Raw genomic sequence first — 18,664 nt, forward strand, 5'->3', positions numbered from 1 at the left:
GGGGAGTTGGGGTTCAGTGTGATTTGGGGATTAGTGTGTGATTTGGGGAGTTGAGGGTCAGTGTGTGATTTGGGGAGTAGGGAGTCACTGTCTGATTGGGGGAGATGAGGGCCAGTGTGTAATTTCGGGAGTTGGGGTCAGTGTGTTTTTTGGGGAGTTGGGGGTCAGTGTGATTCGGGGAGTTGGGGGTCAGTGTGTTTTTTGGGGAGTTGGGGGGTCAGTGTCATTTGGGGAGTTGGGGGTCAGTGTCATTTGGGGAGTTGGGGGTCAGTGTGTTTTTTTGGGGAGTTGGGGGTCAGTGTGATTTGGGGAGTTGAGGATCAGTGTGATTTGGGGAGTTGCGGGTCAGTGTGATTTGGGGAGTTGGGGTCAGAGCGATTTGGGGAGTTGGGGGTCAGTGTGTGATTTGGGGAGTTGGGGGGTCAGTGTGATTTGGGGAGTTGGGGGTCAGTGTGTGATTTGGGGAGTTGGGGGGTCAGTGTGATTTGGGGAGTTGGGGGTCAGTGTTTTATTTGGGGAGTTGGAGGTCAGTCTGTGATTTCGGGAGTTGGGGGTCAGTGTGATTTGGGGAGTTGGGGCAGTGTGTTTTGGGGATTTGGGGGTTAGTGTGTGATTCGGGAGTTGGGGGTCAGTGTGTGATTTGGGGAGTTGGGGGTCAGTGTGTGATTTGGGGAGTTGGGGGGTCAGTGAGATTTGGGGAGTTGGGGGTCAGTGTGATTTGGGGAGTTGGGGGTCAGTGTGTTATTTGGGGAGTTGGGGGGTCAGTGTGATTTCGGGAGTTGCGGGGCCAGTGTGTGATTTGGGGAGTTGGGTGTCAGTGTGTGATTTGGGGAGTTGGGGGTCAGTGTGATTTCGGGAGTTGGGGGTCCGTGTGATTTGGGGAGTTGGGGGTCAGTGTGTGATTTGGGGAGTTGGGGGTCAGTGTGATTTGGGGAGTTGGGGGTCAGTGTGATTTGGGGAGTTGGGGTCAGTGTGTGATTTAGGGAATTGGGGATCAGTGTGTGATTTGGGGAGTTGGGGGTCAATGTGATTTGGGGAGTTGGGGGTCAGTGTGATTTGCGGAGTTGGGGTCAGTGTGTGATTTGGGGAGTTGGGGGCCAGTGTGTGATTTGGGGAGTTGGGGGTCAGTGTGATTTGGGCAGTTGGGGTCAGTGTGATTTGGGGAGTTGGGGGTCAGTGTGATTTGGGGAGTTGGGGGTCAGTGTGATTTGGGGAGTTGGGGGTCAGTGTGTGATTTGGGGAGTTGGGGGTCAGTTTGTGATTTGGGGAGTTGGGAGTCCGTGTGTGATTTGGGGAGTTGGGGCTCAGTGCGTGATTTGGGGAATTGGGGGTTAGTGTGTGATTTGGGGAGTTGGGGGTTAGTGTGTGATTTGGGGAGTTGGGGGTCAGTGTGATTTGGGGAGTTGGGGGTCAGTGTGTGATTTGGGGAGTTGGGGTCAGTGTGATTTGGGAAGTTGGGAGACAGTGTGTGATTTGGGGAGTGGGGGGTCAGTGTGTGTTTTGGGGAGTTGGGGGTCAGTGTGATTTGGGGAGTTGGGGGTCAGTGTGATTTGGGGAGTTGCGGGTCAGTGTGATTTGGGGAGTTGGGGTTCAGTGTGATTTGGGGGTTAGTGTGTGATTTGGGGAGTAGGGAGTCACTGTCTGATTGGGGGAGATGAGGGCCAGTTTGTGATTTGGGGAGTTGGGGATCAGTGTGTGATTTGGGGAGTTGGGGGTCAATGTGATTTGGGGAGTTGGGGGTCAGTGTGATTTGCGGAGTTGGGGTCAGTGTGTGATTTGGGGAGTTGGGGGCCAGTGTGTGATTTGGGGAGTTGGGGGTCAGTGTGATTTGGGCAGTTGGGGGTCAGTGTGATTTGGGGAGTTGGGGGTCAGTGTGATTTGGGGAGTTGGGGGTCAGTGTGATTTGGGGAGTTGGGGGTCAGTGTGTGATTTGGGGAGTTGGGGGTCAGTTTGTGATTTGGGGAATTGGGAGTCCGTGTGTGATTTGGGGAGTTGGGGCTCAGTGCGTGATTTGGGGAATTGGGGGTTAGTGTGTGATTTGGGGAGTTGGGGGTTAGTGTGTGATTTGGGGAGTTGGGGGTCAGTGTGATTTGGGGAGTTGGGGGTCAGTGTGTGATTTGGGGAGTTGGGGTCAGTGTGATTTGGGGAGTTGGGAGACAGTGTGTGATTTGGGGAGTGGGGGGTCAGTGTGTGTTTTGGGGAGTTGGGGGTCAGTGTGATTTGGGGAGTTGGGGGTCAGTGTGATTTGGGGAGTTGCGGGTCAGTGTGATTTGGGGAGTTGGGGTTCAGTGTGATTTGGGGGTTAGTGTGTGATTTGGGGAGTAGGGAGTCACTGTCTGATTGGGGGAGATGAGGGCCAGTTTGTGATTTGGGGAGTTGGGGGCCAGTGTGTGATTTGGGGAGTTGGGGATCAGTGTGTGATTTGGGGAGTTTGGGGTCAGTGTGTGATTTGGGGAGTTGGGGGTCAGTGTGTGATTTGGGGAGTTAACAGTCAGTGTGTGATTTGGGGAGTTGGGGATCAGTGTGATTTGGGGAGTTGGGGGTCAGTGTGATTTGGGGAGTTGGGGGTCAGTGTGATTTGGGGAGTTGGGGGTCAGTGTGATTTGGGCAGTTGGGAGTCAGTGTGATTTGGGCAGTTGGGGGTTAGTGTGTGATTTGGGGAGTTGGGGGCCAGTGTGATTTGGGGAGTTGGGGTCAGTGTGATATGGGGAGTTGGGGCCTGTGTGTGATTTGGGGAGTTGGGGATCAGTGTGTGATTTGGTGAGTTCGGAGTCTGTGTGATTTGGTGAGTTGGGGTCAGTGTGATTTGGGGGGGTTGAGGGTCAGTGTGTGATTTGGGGAGTTGGGGGCCAGTGTGTGATTTGGGGAGTTGGGGGTCAGTGTGTGATTTGGGGAATTGGGGGTCAGTGTGTGATTTGGGGATTTGGGGATCAGTGTGTGATTTGGGGAGTTGGAGGTCAGTGTGTGAGTTCGGGAGTTGGGGGTCAGTGTGATTTGGGGAGTTGGGGTTCAGTGTGATTTGGGGATTTGGGGGTTAGTGTGTGATTTGGGGAGTTGAGGGTCAGTGTGTGATTTGGGGAGTAGGGAGTCACTGTCTGATTGGGGGAGATGAGGGCCAGTGTGTAATTTGGGGAGTTGGGGGTCAGTGTGATTTGGGGAGTTGGGGGTCAGTGTGTTTTGGGGAGTTGGGGGTCAGTGTGATTTGAGGAGTTGGGGATCAGTGTGATTTGGGGAGTTGCGGGTCAGTGTGATTTGGGGAGTTGGGGTCAGAGCGATTTGGGGAGTTGGGGGCCAGTGTGTGATTTGGGGAGTTGGGGGTCAGTGTGATTTGGGGAGTTGGGGGTCAGTGTGTGATTTGGGGAGGTTGGGGGGTCAGTGTGATTTGGGGAGTTGGGGGTCAGTGTGATTTGGGGAGTTGGGGGTCAGTGTGTGATTTGGGGAGTTGGGGGGTCAGTGTGATTTGGGGAGTTGGGGGTCAGTGTGTGATTTGGGGAGTTGGAGGTCAGTCTGTGATTTCGGGAGTTGGGGGTCAGTGTGATTTGGGGAGTTGGGGCAGTGTGTTTTGGGGATTTGGGGGTTAGTGTGTGATTCGGGAGTTGGGGGTCAGTGTGTGATTTGGGGAGTAGGGAGTCACTGTCTGATTGGGGGAGATGAGGGCCAGTGTGTGATTTGGGGAGTTGGGGGTCAGTGTGATTTGGGGAGTTGGGGGTCAGTGTGTGATTTGGGGAGTTGGGGGGGGTCAGTGTGATTTGGGGAGTTGGGGGTCAGTGTGATTTGGGGAGTTGGGGGTCAGTGTGTTATTTGGGGAGTTGCGGGGCCAGTGTGTGATTTGGGGAGTTGGGTGTCAGTGTGTGATTTGGGGAGTTGGGGGTCAGAGTGATTTTGGGAGTTGGGGGGTCCGTGTGATTTGGGGAGTTGGGGGTCAGTGTGTGATTTGGGAGTTGGGGTCAGTGTGATTTGGGGAGTTGGGGGTCAGTGTGTGATTTGGGGAGTTGGGGTCAGTGTGATTTGTGGAGTTGAGGGTCTGTGTGTGATTTGGGGAGTTGGGGGTTCGTGTGTGATTTGGGGAGTTTTGGGGTCAGTGTGTAATTTGGGGAGTTGGGGGTCAGTGTCTGATATGGGGAGTTGGGGGTCAGTGTGTGATTTGGGGAGTTGACAGTCAGTGTGTGATTTGGGGAGTTGGGGATCAGTGTGATTTGGGGAGTTGGGGGTCAGTGTGATTTGGGGAGTTGGGGGTCAGTGTGATTTGGGCAGTTGGGAGTCAGTGTGATTTGGGCAGTTGGGGGTTAGTGTGTGATATGGGGAGTTGGGGGTCAGTGTGATTTGGGGAGTTGGGGGTCAGTGTATGATTTGGGGAGTTGTGGGTCAGTGTGATTTGGGGAGTTGGGGTCAGTGTGATTTTGGGAGTTGGGGCCTGTGTATGATTTGGGGAGTTGGGGATCAGTGTGATTTGGGGAGTTGGGGGCCAGTGTGTGATTTGGGGAGTTTGGGGTCAGTGTGTGATTTGGGGAATTGGGGGTCAGTGTGTGATTTGGGGATTTGGGGATCAGTGTGTGATTTGGGGAGTTGGTGTCAGTGTGATTTGGGGAGTTGGGCGTCAGTGTGTGATTTGGGGAGTTGGGGGTCAGTGTGATTTGGGGAGTTGGGGGTCAGCGTGTGATTTGGGGATTTGGGGGTCAGTGTGTGATTTAGGGAGTTGGGGGTCAGTGTGATTTGGGGAGTTGGGGTCAGTGTGTGATTTGGGGAGTTGGGGGTCAGTGTGATTTGGGGAGTTGAGGGTCAGTCAGTGTGATTTGGGGAGTGGGGGGTCAGTGTGATTTGGGGAGTTGGGGTCAGTGTGTGATTTGGGCAGTTGGGGGTTAGTGTGTGATTTGGGGAGTTGGGGGTCAGTGTATGATTTGGGGAGTTGGGGGTCAGTGTGATTTGGGGAGTTGGGGTCAGTGTGATTTGGGGAGTTGGGGCCTGTGTGTGATTTGGGGAGTTGGGGATCAGTGTGTGATTTGGTGAGTTCGGAGTCTGTGTGATTTGGTGAGTTGGGGTCAGTGTGATTTGGGGGGTTGAGGGTCAGTGTGTGATTTGGGGAGTTGGGGGCCAGTGTGTGATTTGGGGAGTTGGGGTCAGTGTGTGATTTGGGGAATTGGGGGTCAGTGTGTGATTTGGGGATCAGTGTGATTTGGGGAGTTGGGGTCAGTGTCATTTGGGGAGTTGGGGGTCAGTGTGTGATTTGGGGAGTTGGGGGTCAGTGTGATTTGGGGAGTTGGGGGTCAGTGTGTGATTTGGGGGTCAGTGTGTGATTTAGGGAGTTGGGGGTCAGTGTGATTTGGGGAGTTGGGGTCAGTGTGTGGTTTGGGAAGTTGGGGGTCAGTGTGATTTGGGGAGTTGGGGGTCAGTGTGTGATTTGGGCAGTTGGGGGTTCGTGTGTGATTTGGGGAGTTGGGGGTCAGTGTATGATTTGGGGAGTTGGGGGTCAGTGTGATTTGGGGAGTTGGGGTCAGTGTGATTTGGGGAGTTGGGGCCTGTGTGTGATTTGGGGAGTTGGGGATCAGTGTGTGATTTGGTGAGTTCGGAGTTTGTGTGATTTGGTGAGTTGGGGTCAGTGTGATTTGGGGGGTTGAGGGTCAGCGTGTGATTTGGGGAGTTGGGGGCCAGTGTGTGATTTGGGGAGTTGGGGGTCAGTGTGTGATTTGGGGAATTGGGGGTCAGTGTGTGATTTGGGGATTTGGGGATCAGTGTCATTTGGGGAGTTGGGGTCAGTGTCATTTGGGGAGTTGGGGGTCAGTGTGTGATTTGGGGTCAGTGTGTGATTTAGGGAGTTGGGGGTCAGTGTGTGGTTTGGGAAGTTGGGGGTCAGTGTGATTTGGGGAGTCGGGGTCAGTGTGATTTGGGGAGTTGGGGTCAGTATGATTTGGGGAGTTGGGGGTCAGTGTGATTTGTGAGTTGGTGTCAGTGTGTGATTTAGGGAATTGGGGATCAGTGTGTGATTTGGGGAGTTGGGGGTCAATGTGACTTGGGGAGTTGGGGGTCGGTGTGATTTGGGGAGTTGGGGTCAGTGTGTGATTTGGGGAGTTGGTGGTCAGTGTGATTTGGGGAGTTGGGGGTCGGTGTGATTTGGGGAGTTGGGGTCAGTGTGTGATTTGGGGAGTTGGGGGGTCAGTGTGATTTGGGGAGTTGGGGGTCAGTGTGATTTGGGGAGTTGGGGGTCAGTGTATGATTTGGGGAGTTGGGAGTCCGTGTGATTTGGGGAGTTGGGGGTCAGTGTGTGATTTGGGGAGTTGGGGGTCAGTGTGTTATTTGGGAGTTGGGGGTCAGTGTGTGATTTGGGGAGTTGGGGGTCAGTGTGATTTGGGGAGTTGAGGGTCAGTGTGATTTGGGGGTCAGTGTGATTTGGGGAGTTGGGGGTCAGTGTGTGATTTGGGAAGTTGGGGTTCAGTGTGATTTGGAGAGTTGCGGGTCAGTGTGATTTGGGGAGTGGGGGTCAGTGTATGATTTGGGGAGTTGGGGGTCAGTGTGATTTGGAGAGTTGCGGGTCAGTGTGATTTGGGGAGTTGGGGGTCAGTGTGTGATTTGGGGAGTTGGGATTCAGTGTGATTTGGAGAGTTGGGGGTCAGTGTGTGATTTGGGGAGTTGGGGTTCAGTGTGATTTGGGGAGTGGGGATCAGTGTATGATTTGGGGGGGTTGAGGTTTTTACCGTTTCCCACTTTTTCCCCGGATCTGCAATCTTGGCTGGTCCCCCGGGACGTCCAGATTGTCAGTGCTGCGAGCCTATTAGGGGAAAACAGACAGAAATGATCAGATATATCCACGCACACCACCCCCACCCCCACTTTACCGGAAACCCCTGATTAGATCCAGTTTGTAACTGACTCCTGGGTGTCTGCTTTTCGATATGTTAACTACCCCGAACCCCTCGATTAGATTCCAGTCTGTAACTCACTCCTGGGTATCTGTTATTCTATATATAAACTACCCCGAACCCCTCGATTAGATTCCAGTCTGTAACTCACTCCCGGGTATCTGTTATTCTATATATAAACCACTCTGAACCCCTTGATCAGATTCCAGTCTGTAACTCACTCATGTTATTCTATGCATAAACCACCCTGGTTAGGCCAGTATTTATTGGCCATCCCTAGTTGCCCTTTTTGCTAGTCCTAATTGCTAGAGGTGTAGGTGCACCCACTGTGCTGTTAGGGAGGGAGTTTCCAGCGACAGTGAAGGAATGCCGATATATTTCCAAGTCAGGGTGGTGAGTGAGTTGGAGGGGAACCTCCAGGTGGTGGTGTTCCCAGGTATCTGATGCCCTTGTCCTTCTTGGTGGTAGTGGCTGTGGGTTTGGAAGGTGATATCTAAGGAACCTTGGTGAGTTGCTGCAGTGCATCTTGTAGATGGTACGCACGGCTGCCACTGTTCATAGGTGTTGGAGGGTTTGAATGTTTGTGGAAGGAGATGCAGTCAGGGGGGCTGCTTTGTACTGTATGGTATTGAGATTCTTGAGTGTTGTTGGAGCTACACTCATCCAGACAAGTAGAGAGTATCCATTACACTCCTGACTTGTGCCTTGTAGATGAAGACCTCTATATACTCTATGTATAAACCACCCCGACTCTCCCCCCACCCCCCCCCCCCCCCCCCCCCTCTCCATGTAGGTTCCAGTCTGTAACTCACTCTTGGGTATCTATTATTCTGCATATAAACTAGCCCAAACCCCTCGATTAGATTCCAGTCTGGAACTCACTCCCGGGTATCAGTTCGTCTATATATAAACGACCCCGAACCCCTCAATTAGATTTCAGTCTGTGACTCACTCCCCGGTATCTATTATTCTATATATAAAACATCCTGATACCCTTGATTAGATTCCAGTCTGTAACTCATTTCCGGGTATCTGTACACTATGGGCGGTATTCTCCGCTCCCGATAAAATCGGGATGGCCGTCGTGAAATCGGCCGAGCTTCACGACAGCCTCGGGGCTCGCTCCCCGCAACTAATTCACCCCCACCCGGGGGGCTAGGAGCGGGCCATGGCGCTTTTCGGATGTCATCCGCGCATGCGCGGGTTGCCGGTTCCAACCCGCGCATGCGCGGATGACATCAGCGTGCAGACGGCACGAACACGTGCATGCGCGGTGTCGTCTTTCTCCTCCGCCGCCCGGCAAGACGTGGCGGCTTGATCTTGCCGGGCGGCGGAGGGGAAAGAGTGCGTCCGTTTTGGATGCTGGCCCGATGATTGGTGGGCACCGATCGCGGGCCTGTCCCCTCCCGAGCACAGTCGCAGTGCTCCCGTCCAAATCGGTCCCCTGGATGCCCCAATCGGGCATCTGGCTCCCGTTTCACGAATGCAGTGACCAGGTGTGGTTGCTGCCGTGGTGAAACGGGCGTGAAGGGCCGGCCGCTCGGCCCATCGGGCTCGGAGAATCGCCGTTCGCCGTGAAAAACGGCGAGTGGCGATTTTCCCGAACTGGGGGGGGGGGGGAGAATCGCTGGGGGAGCCAGGGGGCGTAAAAAATGTCGGGAGGCCCTCCCACGATTCTCCCTCGCCACGTGGGGTGCGGAGAAGTCCGCCCCATATATAAACCACCCAAACACCCCGATTAGATTCCAACCTGCAACTCACTCCCCGGTATCAGTTATTCTCTATATAAACCACCTCGTATTGTTCGATTTGATCCCAGTCTGTAACTTAATCCCGGGTTCCTGTTATTCTATACATAAACTCCCCTGCACCCCCTAACCCAAAATCTCGATTAGCTTCCCGTCTGTAACGCACTCCCAGATATCTTTTACTTTTTTTATGAATAAATTGTAAAAATTAAGGGGCAATTTTAGAGTGGCCAATCCACCTACCATGCACATCTTTGGAGGGCGGCATGTGGCGCAGTGGTTAACATGGGGCTGCGATGCTGAGGACCCGGGTTCGAATCCCAGCTCTGGGTCACTGTCTGTGTGGAATTTGCCTATTCTCCCCATGTCTGCGTGGGTTTCACCCCCACAACCCAAAGATGTGCAGGGTAGATGGATTGGCCACGTTACATTGCCCCTTAATTGGAAAAAAAAGTTGGGTACCTGAAATTTATGAAAACAAAATCTTTGGGTCATGGGGGAGAAACCCACGCAAACACAGGGAGAATGTGCAAACTCCACACGGACAGTGACCCAGAGCTGGGATCGAACCTGGGACCTCAGCGCCATAAGGTAGCAGGGCTAACCACTGTGCCACCGTGGTGCCCAGATATCAGTTTTTCTATGTTTAAACCATCCCGAACCTTTTGATCAGATTCCAGACTGTAACTCACTCCCGGGTATATAGTAATCCATATGTGAACCATCCGGATCCCCTCGATTAGATTGCAGTCTGTAACTCACTCCCGGTATCTGTTATTCTATATATAAACCACCCTGAACTCCTCGATTAGATTGCACTCTGCAACAAACTCCCGGGAATCTGTTATTCTATATATAAATCACCATAAATCCCTCGATTTGACTCCTGTCTGTAACTCACTCCCAGATATCTGTTATTCTACATCTAAACCACCGTGAACCCCTCAATTCTATTCCAGTCTGTAACTCACTCCTGGGTATCTATTAAACGACACATAAACCACCCCGAACTTGTCAATTAAATTCCAGTCTGTAACTCATTCCGGGGTATCTGTTATTCTACATATAAACCACCCCGAGCATCTCGATTCCATTCCATCTGTAGCTCACTCCCGGGTATTTGTTATGTAAACCGCCTCGAACCTCTCCATCATACTCTAGTCTGTAACTCACCCCTGGGTATCATTGAATCTATATATAAACAACGCTGAACCCCTCGATTAGATTCCAGTCTGTAACCCACTCCCGAGTACCTGTTATTCTACATGTAAACCACCCCGAACCTCTTGATTAGATTCCATTTTGGAACTCACTCCGGGTATCTGTTATTCTATATAAACCACCCTAAACCCCTCGATTAGATTCCAGTCTGTAACTAACCCTAACCTGGGTATCTGTTATTCTATATATAAACCACCCTGAACCCCTCAATTAGATTGCAGTCTGTAACTAACCCTAACCACACAGACAGTGACCCAAGCCGGGATCGAACCTGGGACCTTGGGGCTGTGAAGCAACAGTGCTAACCACTATGCTACTGTCCCGCTATACATAAACCACCATGAACCCTCGATCAGATTCCAGTCTGTAACACACTCCCGTGTGTCTGTTATTCATTCTATAAAACACCCAAACCCCGCAAATAGATTTCAGTCTATCACTCATTCCCAGGTATCCATTATTTATATATCAACCACTCTATGCGGATGATCTGCTCCTCTATATCTCGGACCCACAAAGCAGCATGGACAAAATCATCGCGCTCCTGAAAGAGTTTGGAGCCTTCTCGGGCTACAAACTCAACATGAGCAAAAGTGAGATCTTCCCAGTACACCCGCAAGGGGGGGGGGAATGCTAGGATCCCAAAGAAGGTCCTACAAAAAACAAAATCCAGGGGGGGGCTAGCCCTCCCGAATCTACAATTCTACCACTGGGCGGCAACAGCCGAGCAAGTAAGGGGATGGATCCAGGAGCCAGAAGCCGAGTGGGTGCGTGCGGAGGAGGCCTCCTGCATGGGGACCTCCCTCCGGGCCCTCGCCACGGCAGCACTCCCATCCCCACCCAAAAAACACTCCAGCAGCCCAGTGGTGACAGCCACCCTCCAATCCTGGAACCAACTGCGGCAGCAATTTGGCCTGACCAAAATGTCGGACAAGGCTCCCATCTGCAACAACCATAGGTTCACACCAGCACTGACTGACGCCACCTTCAAAAGGTGGAGGCAGGACGGGGGGACACTGACAGTCAGGGACCTATACACGGACGACAGGATCGCAACACTGGACAAACTGACAGAGAAATTTTGGCTAGCCAGGGGAACGAGCTACGGTGCCTGCAGCTCAAAACTTCCTACGAAAGGAGACAAGGACGTACCCACAACCGCCACTACTGGAAGACCTACTGGACGCAAGTATCCTAGAGAAAGGGAACTGTAGCGACATGTATGACCGACTGGTAGAAAGGGACGACACCGTACTGGACGCAACAAGAAGGAAATGGGAGGACAACCTGGGGATGGAGATAGGGTGGGGACTCTGGAGCGAAGCACTGCATAGGGTCAACTCCACCTCCACGTGCGCAAGGCTCAGCCTGACGCAACTAAAAGTGGTGCATAGAGCCCACTTAACGAGAAACCGTATGAGTAGGTTCTTCCCGGAGGTGGAGGACAGATGTGAACGGTGCCAAAGAGGCCCCGGTCAACCACGGCCCACATGTTCTGGTCTTGCCCCAGACTTGTGGAGTACTGGACAGCCTTCTTCAAGGCTATGTCCAAAGTGGTGGGGGTGAGGGTGGAGCCATGCCCGATTGTGGCGGTCTTCGGGGTTTCAGACCAGCCAGATCTATTCCTGGGGAGGAGGGCGGACGCCCTTGCCTTTGCCTCCCTGATCGCCCGCCGTAGAATCCTGTTTGGCTGGCGGACAGCAGCACCGCCCAGAGCTGCAGACTGGCTGTCCGACCTCTCGGAATCTCTCCAAATGGAGAAAATCAAATTCGCCATCCGAGGGTCGGACGACCGCTTCCACAGAACGTGGGAGCCATTCATGCAATTGTTCCGGGACCTGTTTGTGGCCAACGAACAGAGGAAGAATAGTCGGGTGGCAAGAATCAGGGGAAAATGGATGGGAATCGGGGGAAGGTTGCCGGGGGGGGGCGGGGGGGGCTACAGGTTCGTTATGGAGGTTTGATGGCTAGCTAAGGCCCAAAACCAAACTGTAAATAAATGCCAATAAACATGTGCCTCGGCCATATTGGAGAATGTAAAATATGTATGCTGGCTAAAGGGGGGAGGCCACAATTATTATTACGAAGATGCTTACCTGTAAATATATATGTTAATTTTTTCGTGTTCTTTTTTTTTCTCTCTCTCTAACAATTTGTAATTTGTTCAATATAAAACATGAAAACTGAATTAAAAACATTTATTTTTAAAAAATTTATATATCAACCAACCCAAACCTCTTGATTAGATTCCAATCTGTAACTCTATCTGGGGGATCTATTATTCTATATCTAAACCGACCTGAACCTCTCAATTAGATTCCAGTCTGTAACTAACCCTAACCTGGGTATCTGTTATTCTATATATAAACCACCCTGAACCCCTCAATTAGATTGCAGTCTGTAACTCACTTCCGGGTGTCTTTCTTTCTTTATATAAACCACTGTGAACCCCTTGAGCAGATTCCTGTCAGTAACTCATTCCCGGGTGTCTGTTATTCTATATATAAACCACCGTGAACCACTCAATTAGATTCTAGTCTGCAACTCATTCCTGGTGTTTGTTATTCTATATATAAACCTCCCGAACCCCTCGATTCGATTCCAGTTGGTTACTCATTTCTGGGTATCTGTTATTCTATTTATAAACCACCGTGAACCCTTCAATTAGATTCCAGTCTGTAACTCGCTCCTGGGTAACTGTTATTCTGTATATATACCACCCAAACCCCTCGATTAGATTCCTGTCTGTAACTCGCTCCTGGGTACCTGTTCTTCTATATATAAACCACCCGAACCCCTCGATTAGATTCCAGTCTGTAACTCGCTCCCGGGTATCTGTTATTCTATACATAAACCATCGTGAACCCCTTGATTAGATTCCAGTCTGTAACTCGCTCCTGGGTAACTGTTATTCTATATATAGATCACCCCGAACCCCTCGATTAGGTTCCAGCCTGTAACTCGCTCCCGGGTATCTGTTATTCTATATATAAACCACAACAAACCCCTCGATTAGATTCCAGTCTCTAACTCGCTCCTGGGTACCTGTTATTCTATATATAAACCACCGTGAACCACTCGATTAGATTCTAGTCTGTAACTCACCCCCGGGTACCTGTAATTCTATATGTAAACCACCGTGAACCCCTCAATTAGATTCCAGTCTATAACTCACTCTCAGGTATCTGTTATTCTTTATATAAACTACCCCAAACCCCTCGATTGGATTCCAGTCTGGAACTCACTCTTCGCCAATGAAGGTATTCAACCTGATATTACGGATCCCACTGCTGTGGAAACACTTGGGAAGGGGACTTGTTGTTCAGACCTTGTCTTGGTCTACGTGGGGCTCCAGACCCATGGCCAAGCGATTGACTCCTCACAGGCCCCGCGAGCTGCCCTAGAAAGCCACCATCTCATCCGCGCACACCACACGGTCTCCAGTGGTTCAAGAGGGCAGGTCACAACCAGTCAGACTCTAGGGTACTGCACTGCCTTTGAAATCCGACATCAGTTTCATGTGCTATCTTGCATCATTAAAAGCATCAGTTAGCGAGATCTCATCATTAATGCACAGAACGAGTCACGAGGGACAGGAACGTGGTCAGAGAGGCTGAAGGTGATCGTGTTTCTACAGCACCATTCACCACATCCCCCACTCCTCCCCACACCTTCCGCCCGGACCTCAGGGCGTCCTGGAGCCTCTCACAGACAATCAAGGGCTTTATCTGACCTGAGGTCACTGCTGTAATGTGGGGAAACGCAGCAGCCAGTCTGCACACAGCAAGATCCCACAGACAACAATGTGATAATGACCCAGATTGTCTGTTTCTTTCATGGTTAAGAGACATATATTGGTCCCAGGACACCAAGCAGAACAGCCCACCCCGTTGCTCTTCTTCCAAATAGAGGCTGCAGGGCCTTTGGCACCCACTCAAGAGCGCAAACGGCGTGCGAGGGGGGGGGGGGGGGGGGCTTTCTTGAGTTTAAGAGGACACCTCAGACAGGGCCAGTGGGTGTAGAAGGGTGTTTAAGCAGTCAACCCAGTTGTTCATATCGCCTCTCGGTTCTGGGGGATAGTGAATGGCCATCTCCATTCCAGGCAGCACACATTCTGCCTGGCCTGTCACAGAGCCGGCCTGGCGTTGCTAAGTAACTATGTACAGGCGGTCGCATTGTGAAGTCTTGGCTGGCACCCCCCCCCCCCGCCCCCGCCCGAGGCCCAGGGCGAGCTGCCAGTGCCCAGCAGGTGTCGTTCTCTGAGAACCTGCTCTCTCCATTCTGACCAGATTGTTCATCAGACTGACAGAGGGCTGGGGGTGGGCGCCGGGGAGAACTCTCACACTCCCTCACTCACTCACTCACCTCCTCACTCACCTCCTCACTCACTCACCTCCTCACTCACTCACCTCCTCACTCACCTCCTCACTCACTCACCTCCTCACTCACTCACCTCCTCTCACTCACTCACCTCCTCAGTCACCTCCTCACACACCTCCTCACTCACCTCCTCACTCACTTACTCACTCACTCACCTCCTCACTCACCTCACTCACCTCCTCACTCTCACTCACTCACTCAGCTCCTCACTCACTCACCTCCTCACTCACACCTCCTCACTCACTCAGCTCCTCACTCACTTCCTCACTCACTCACTCACCTCCTCACTCACTTACTCACCCCCTCACTCACTCAGCTCCTCACTCACTTCCTCACTCACTCACTCACCTCCTCACTCACTTACTCACCCCCTCACTCACTCACTCAGCTCCTCACTTCCTCAGCTCCTCACTCACCTCCTCACTCATGTCCTCACTCACTCAGCTCCTCACTCACACTCACCTCCTCACTCACTCACCTACTCACTCACTCACCCACTCACCTCTTCACTCACTCACCTCCTCACTCACTCACTTACTCTCACTCACCTCCTCACTCACTCACCTCGCTCACTCACCTCCCCACTCACTCACCTCCTCACTCACTCACCCACTCACCTCTTCACTCACTCACCTCCCCACTCACTCACCTCCTCACTCACTCACCTCCTCACTCACTCACCTCTTCACTCACTTACTCACCTCCTCACTCACTCACTCACCTCCTCACTCACTCACCTCCTCACTCACTCACCTCCTCACTCACTCACCAATTCACTCACTCACTTACCTCCTCGCCCACTCACTCACTCGCTCACTCACCTCCACACTCACTCACTCACCTCCTCACTCATCTCCTCTCACTCACTCACTCACCTCTTCACTCACTCACCTCCTCACTCACTCACCTCCTTACTCACTCACTCATTCACCTCCTTACTCACCTCCTCACTCACTCACCTCCTGACTCTCCTCCTCACTCACTCACTCACCTCCTCACTCAGTCACCTCCTCACCCACTCACTCATTCACCTCCTCACTCACTCACCTGCTCACCCACTCACTCACTCATCAATTCACTCACTCACTTACTCACTCACCTCCTCGCCCACTCACTCACTCGCTCACCTCCACTCACTCACTCACCTCCTCACTCACTCACTCATCTCCTCTCACTCACCTCTTCACTCACTCACCTCCTCACTCACTCACCTCCTTACTCACTCACTCATTCACCTCCTTACTCACCTCCTCACTCACTCCCCTCCTCACTCACTCGCTCACCTCCGCACTCATTCACCTCCTCACTCACTTACCTCCTCACTCTCACCTCCTTACTCACTCACCTCACTCACTCTCTCACCTCCTCACTCACTCACTCCCCTCCTCACTCACTCGCTCACCCATTCACCTCCTCACTCACTCACTCACCTCCTCACTCTCTCATTCACCTTCTCACTCACTCACTCACCTCCTCACTCTCACCTCCTCACAATCTCACACCTCCTCACTCACTCACCTCCTTACTCACTCACCTCCTCACTCACTCATTTATCTCCTCACTCACTCACCCTCATTCACTCACCTCCTCACCTCACTCACTCACCTCCTCACTCACTCACCTCCACACTTACTCACCTCCTCACTCACTCACTTACTCACTCACCTCCTCACCCACTCACTCACCTCCTCACTCACTCTCACCTCCACACTCACTCACTCACTCACATCCTCACTCACTCACCTCCTCACCCACTCACCTCCTCACTCACTCACCTCCACACTCACTCCCTCACATCCTCACTCACTCACTCATCTCCTCACTCACTCACCTCCTCACTCACTCACCTCCTCACTCGCTCACTCACCTCCTCACTCACTCACCTCCTCACTCATTCACCTCCTCACTCACTCACCTCCTCACTCACTCATTCACCTCCTCACTCATTCACTCACCTCCTCACTCATTCACCTCCTCACTCACTCACTCACCTCCTCACTCACTCACCAACTCACCTCCTCACTCATTCACTTCCTCACTCACTCTCACACTGACTCTCACTCACCTCCTCACTCACTCACCTCCTCACCCCCTCACTCACTCACCTCCTCTCACTCACTCGCTCACTTACCTCACTCACTCACTCACTCACCTCCTCACCAACTCACCTCCTCACTCATTCACTTCCTCACTCACTCTCACACTGACTCTCACTCACCTCCTCACTCACTCACCTCCTCTCACTCACTCGCTCACTCACTTCACTCACTCACTCACTCAATGGAGCCCCCATTGTTCATCAGACTGTGAGAGGAGAGATGTGGTGGGAGACTGGGCAAAATCTCACTTACACATACTCAAAATCATTCATACCCTTTATTCCTCCATGGAATGTGGGTGTTGCTGGCTGGGCCGGGCATTGATTGCCCATTTGTGGTAGTGACCACTGATTGTATAATAGAGGTAATACAGTAAGGCTCCTGTACTACAGGTACGGGGATAGATCCCTGCCTGCTGACTCCGCCCAGTAGGCAGAGTATAAATGTGTGTGCTCACCGAGCTGCAGCCATTTTGGCAGCAGCTGCGGGAGGCTACACATCTCTGCTTAATAAAGCCTCGATTACTCTCTACTCTCGTCTCGTCGTAATTGATAGTGCATCAATTTATTAAGCAGAGTTATTACAGCGATGGAACTGTGCATCAAGCCAGATCGCCTGCAGTTGCACCCTCAAGCAGCCAATGCCACGTCGGCCTTTGACCACTGGCTAGCTTGCTTCGAAAGCTATCTCGGATCAGCAACTCAACAGTCCTCGGATGCACAGAAGCTCCAGATCCCGTACTCACGGTTGAGCTCTGAGATTTTTCCCCTTATCCGGGATGCGCCCACTTACCCTGAAGCTATGGAGCTTCTGAAAGGACACTATATCCGGCCGATCAACAAACTCTACGCCAGGCACCTCCTGTCCACGAGGCAGCAACTCCCCGGTGAGTCATTAGACGACTTCTGGCGTGCCCTGCACATCCTGGCGAGGAACTGCGAATGCCAGGTAGTTTCGGCCGTTGAACATACAGAACTCTTAATCAGGGACGCTTTTGTTACGGGAATGGAGTCGGCGTACATCCGTCAGCGCCTATTAAACGAAGGTACGCTCGACCTCGCGGCGACCAGGCAACTCGCAAACTCGGTAACGGTAACCTCCTGTAACGTACAGTCGTACGCCCCCGACCGCACGGCGCCCTCATGGACCCCACAGCGGCCGCCCCCAGTCAACCCCGGGGGCCCCAAATGCTATTTCTGCGGGCAGACAAAGCACCCCCAGCAGCGCTGCCCGGCACGGAGTGCAACCTCCAAGGCCTGTGGAAAGAAGGGACATTTCGCTGCTGTGTGGCAGGCCCTGTCGATCACTGCTGTACATAGGCCCAGCGTTCCTGCACCCCTCCACATGTGACCCATGGGCGCCGCCATCTTTCTCCCAGCAGACCAAGTGCGGCCCGTAGGCGCCGCCATCTTAAATGCCGCCCGTCGTGGGCACCGCCATCTTCGGCGCCATTTTGGACGGCGCGTCAGGACCACTGCTCATCGGGGACTTCATCTGGCTGTTCATCGCCCGCAACCGCCGCCGACCAGCCCGGGTCCTACCAACACCAGCCACAGCTCACCTCCATTACGCTCGACCAGTCCCGGCCGCACAACTTCGCAATCGCGACGACGACGGTGAAAGTCGATGGGCATAAGACATCCTGCCTTCTTGACTCCGGGAGCACGGAAAGCTTCATCCACCCCGCTACGGTAAGGCGCTGCTCCCTCGCGCTACACCCCATTACCCAGAGAATCTCCTTGGCCTCCGGATCCCATTCCGTGGAAATCCGGGGGGTACTGCATCGTCACCCTCATCGTCCAGGGCGTAGAGTTCAGCAATTTCCGACTCTACATCCTCCCCAACCGCTGCGTGCCCTGTTACTCGGCCTGGGCTTCCAGTGCAATCTCCAAAGTCTAACTCTAAAATTCGGCGGACCCCTACCACCCCTCACCGTATGCGGCCTCGCGACCCTGAAGGTTGACCCACCTTCCCTGTTTGCAAACCTCACCCCGGATTGCAAACCCGTCGCCACCAGGAGCAGATGGTACAGCGCCCAGGACATCCCAGCGGCTACTGCAGGAAGGCTTCATTGAGGCCAGCAACAGACCCTGGAGAGCCCAAGTGATAGTAGTAAAGATTGGGGAGAAACAGAGGATGGTCATTGACTACAGTCAGACCATCAATCGGTACATGCAGCTCGACGCGTACCCCCTCCCACGCATATCTGATATGGTCAATTAGATTGCGCAGTACGTGTCTTTATAGAATAGAATTTTATAGAACAGTACAGCACAGAACAGGCCCTTCGGCCCTCGATGTTGTGCCGAGCAATGATCACCCTACTTAAACCCACGTAACCCGTATACCCGTAACCCAACAA

At 52.7% G+C, this 18,664-nt stretch overlaps 1 protein-coding gene across 6 annotated transcripts in view; it reads right to left on the reverse strand.

The window, feature by feature from the left end:
• LOC119974221 (rho GTPase-activating protein 32-like) overlaps nt 1-18,664 on the reverse strand; it is a 223,389-nt gene that overhangs the window by 108,209 nt on the left and 96,516 nt on the right. For all 6 annotated transcript variants that reach the window (XM_038812981.1, XM_038812977.1, XM_038812979.1 and 3 more), the window contains one exon: nt 6,690-6,763. In XM_038812981.1, the coding sequence (XP_038668909.1) occupies nt 6,690-6,763 (74 nt within the window). The remainder of the gene's footprint in view (nt 1-6,689; nt 6,764-18,664) is intronic.

Source organism: Scyliorhinus canicula, chromosome 12 (assembly GCF_902713615.1).
Source record: "Scyliorhinus canicula chromosome 12, sScyCan1.1, whole genome shotgun sequence".
Classification (NCBI taxonomy): Eukaryota; Metazoa; Chordata; class Chondrichthyes; order Carcharhiniformes; family Scyliorhinidae; genus Scyliorhinus; species Scyliorhinus canicula.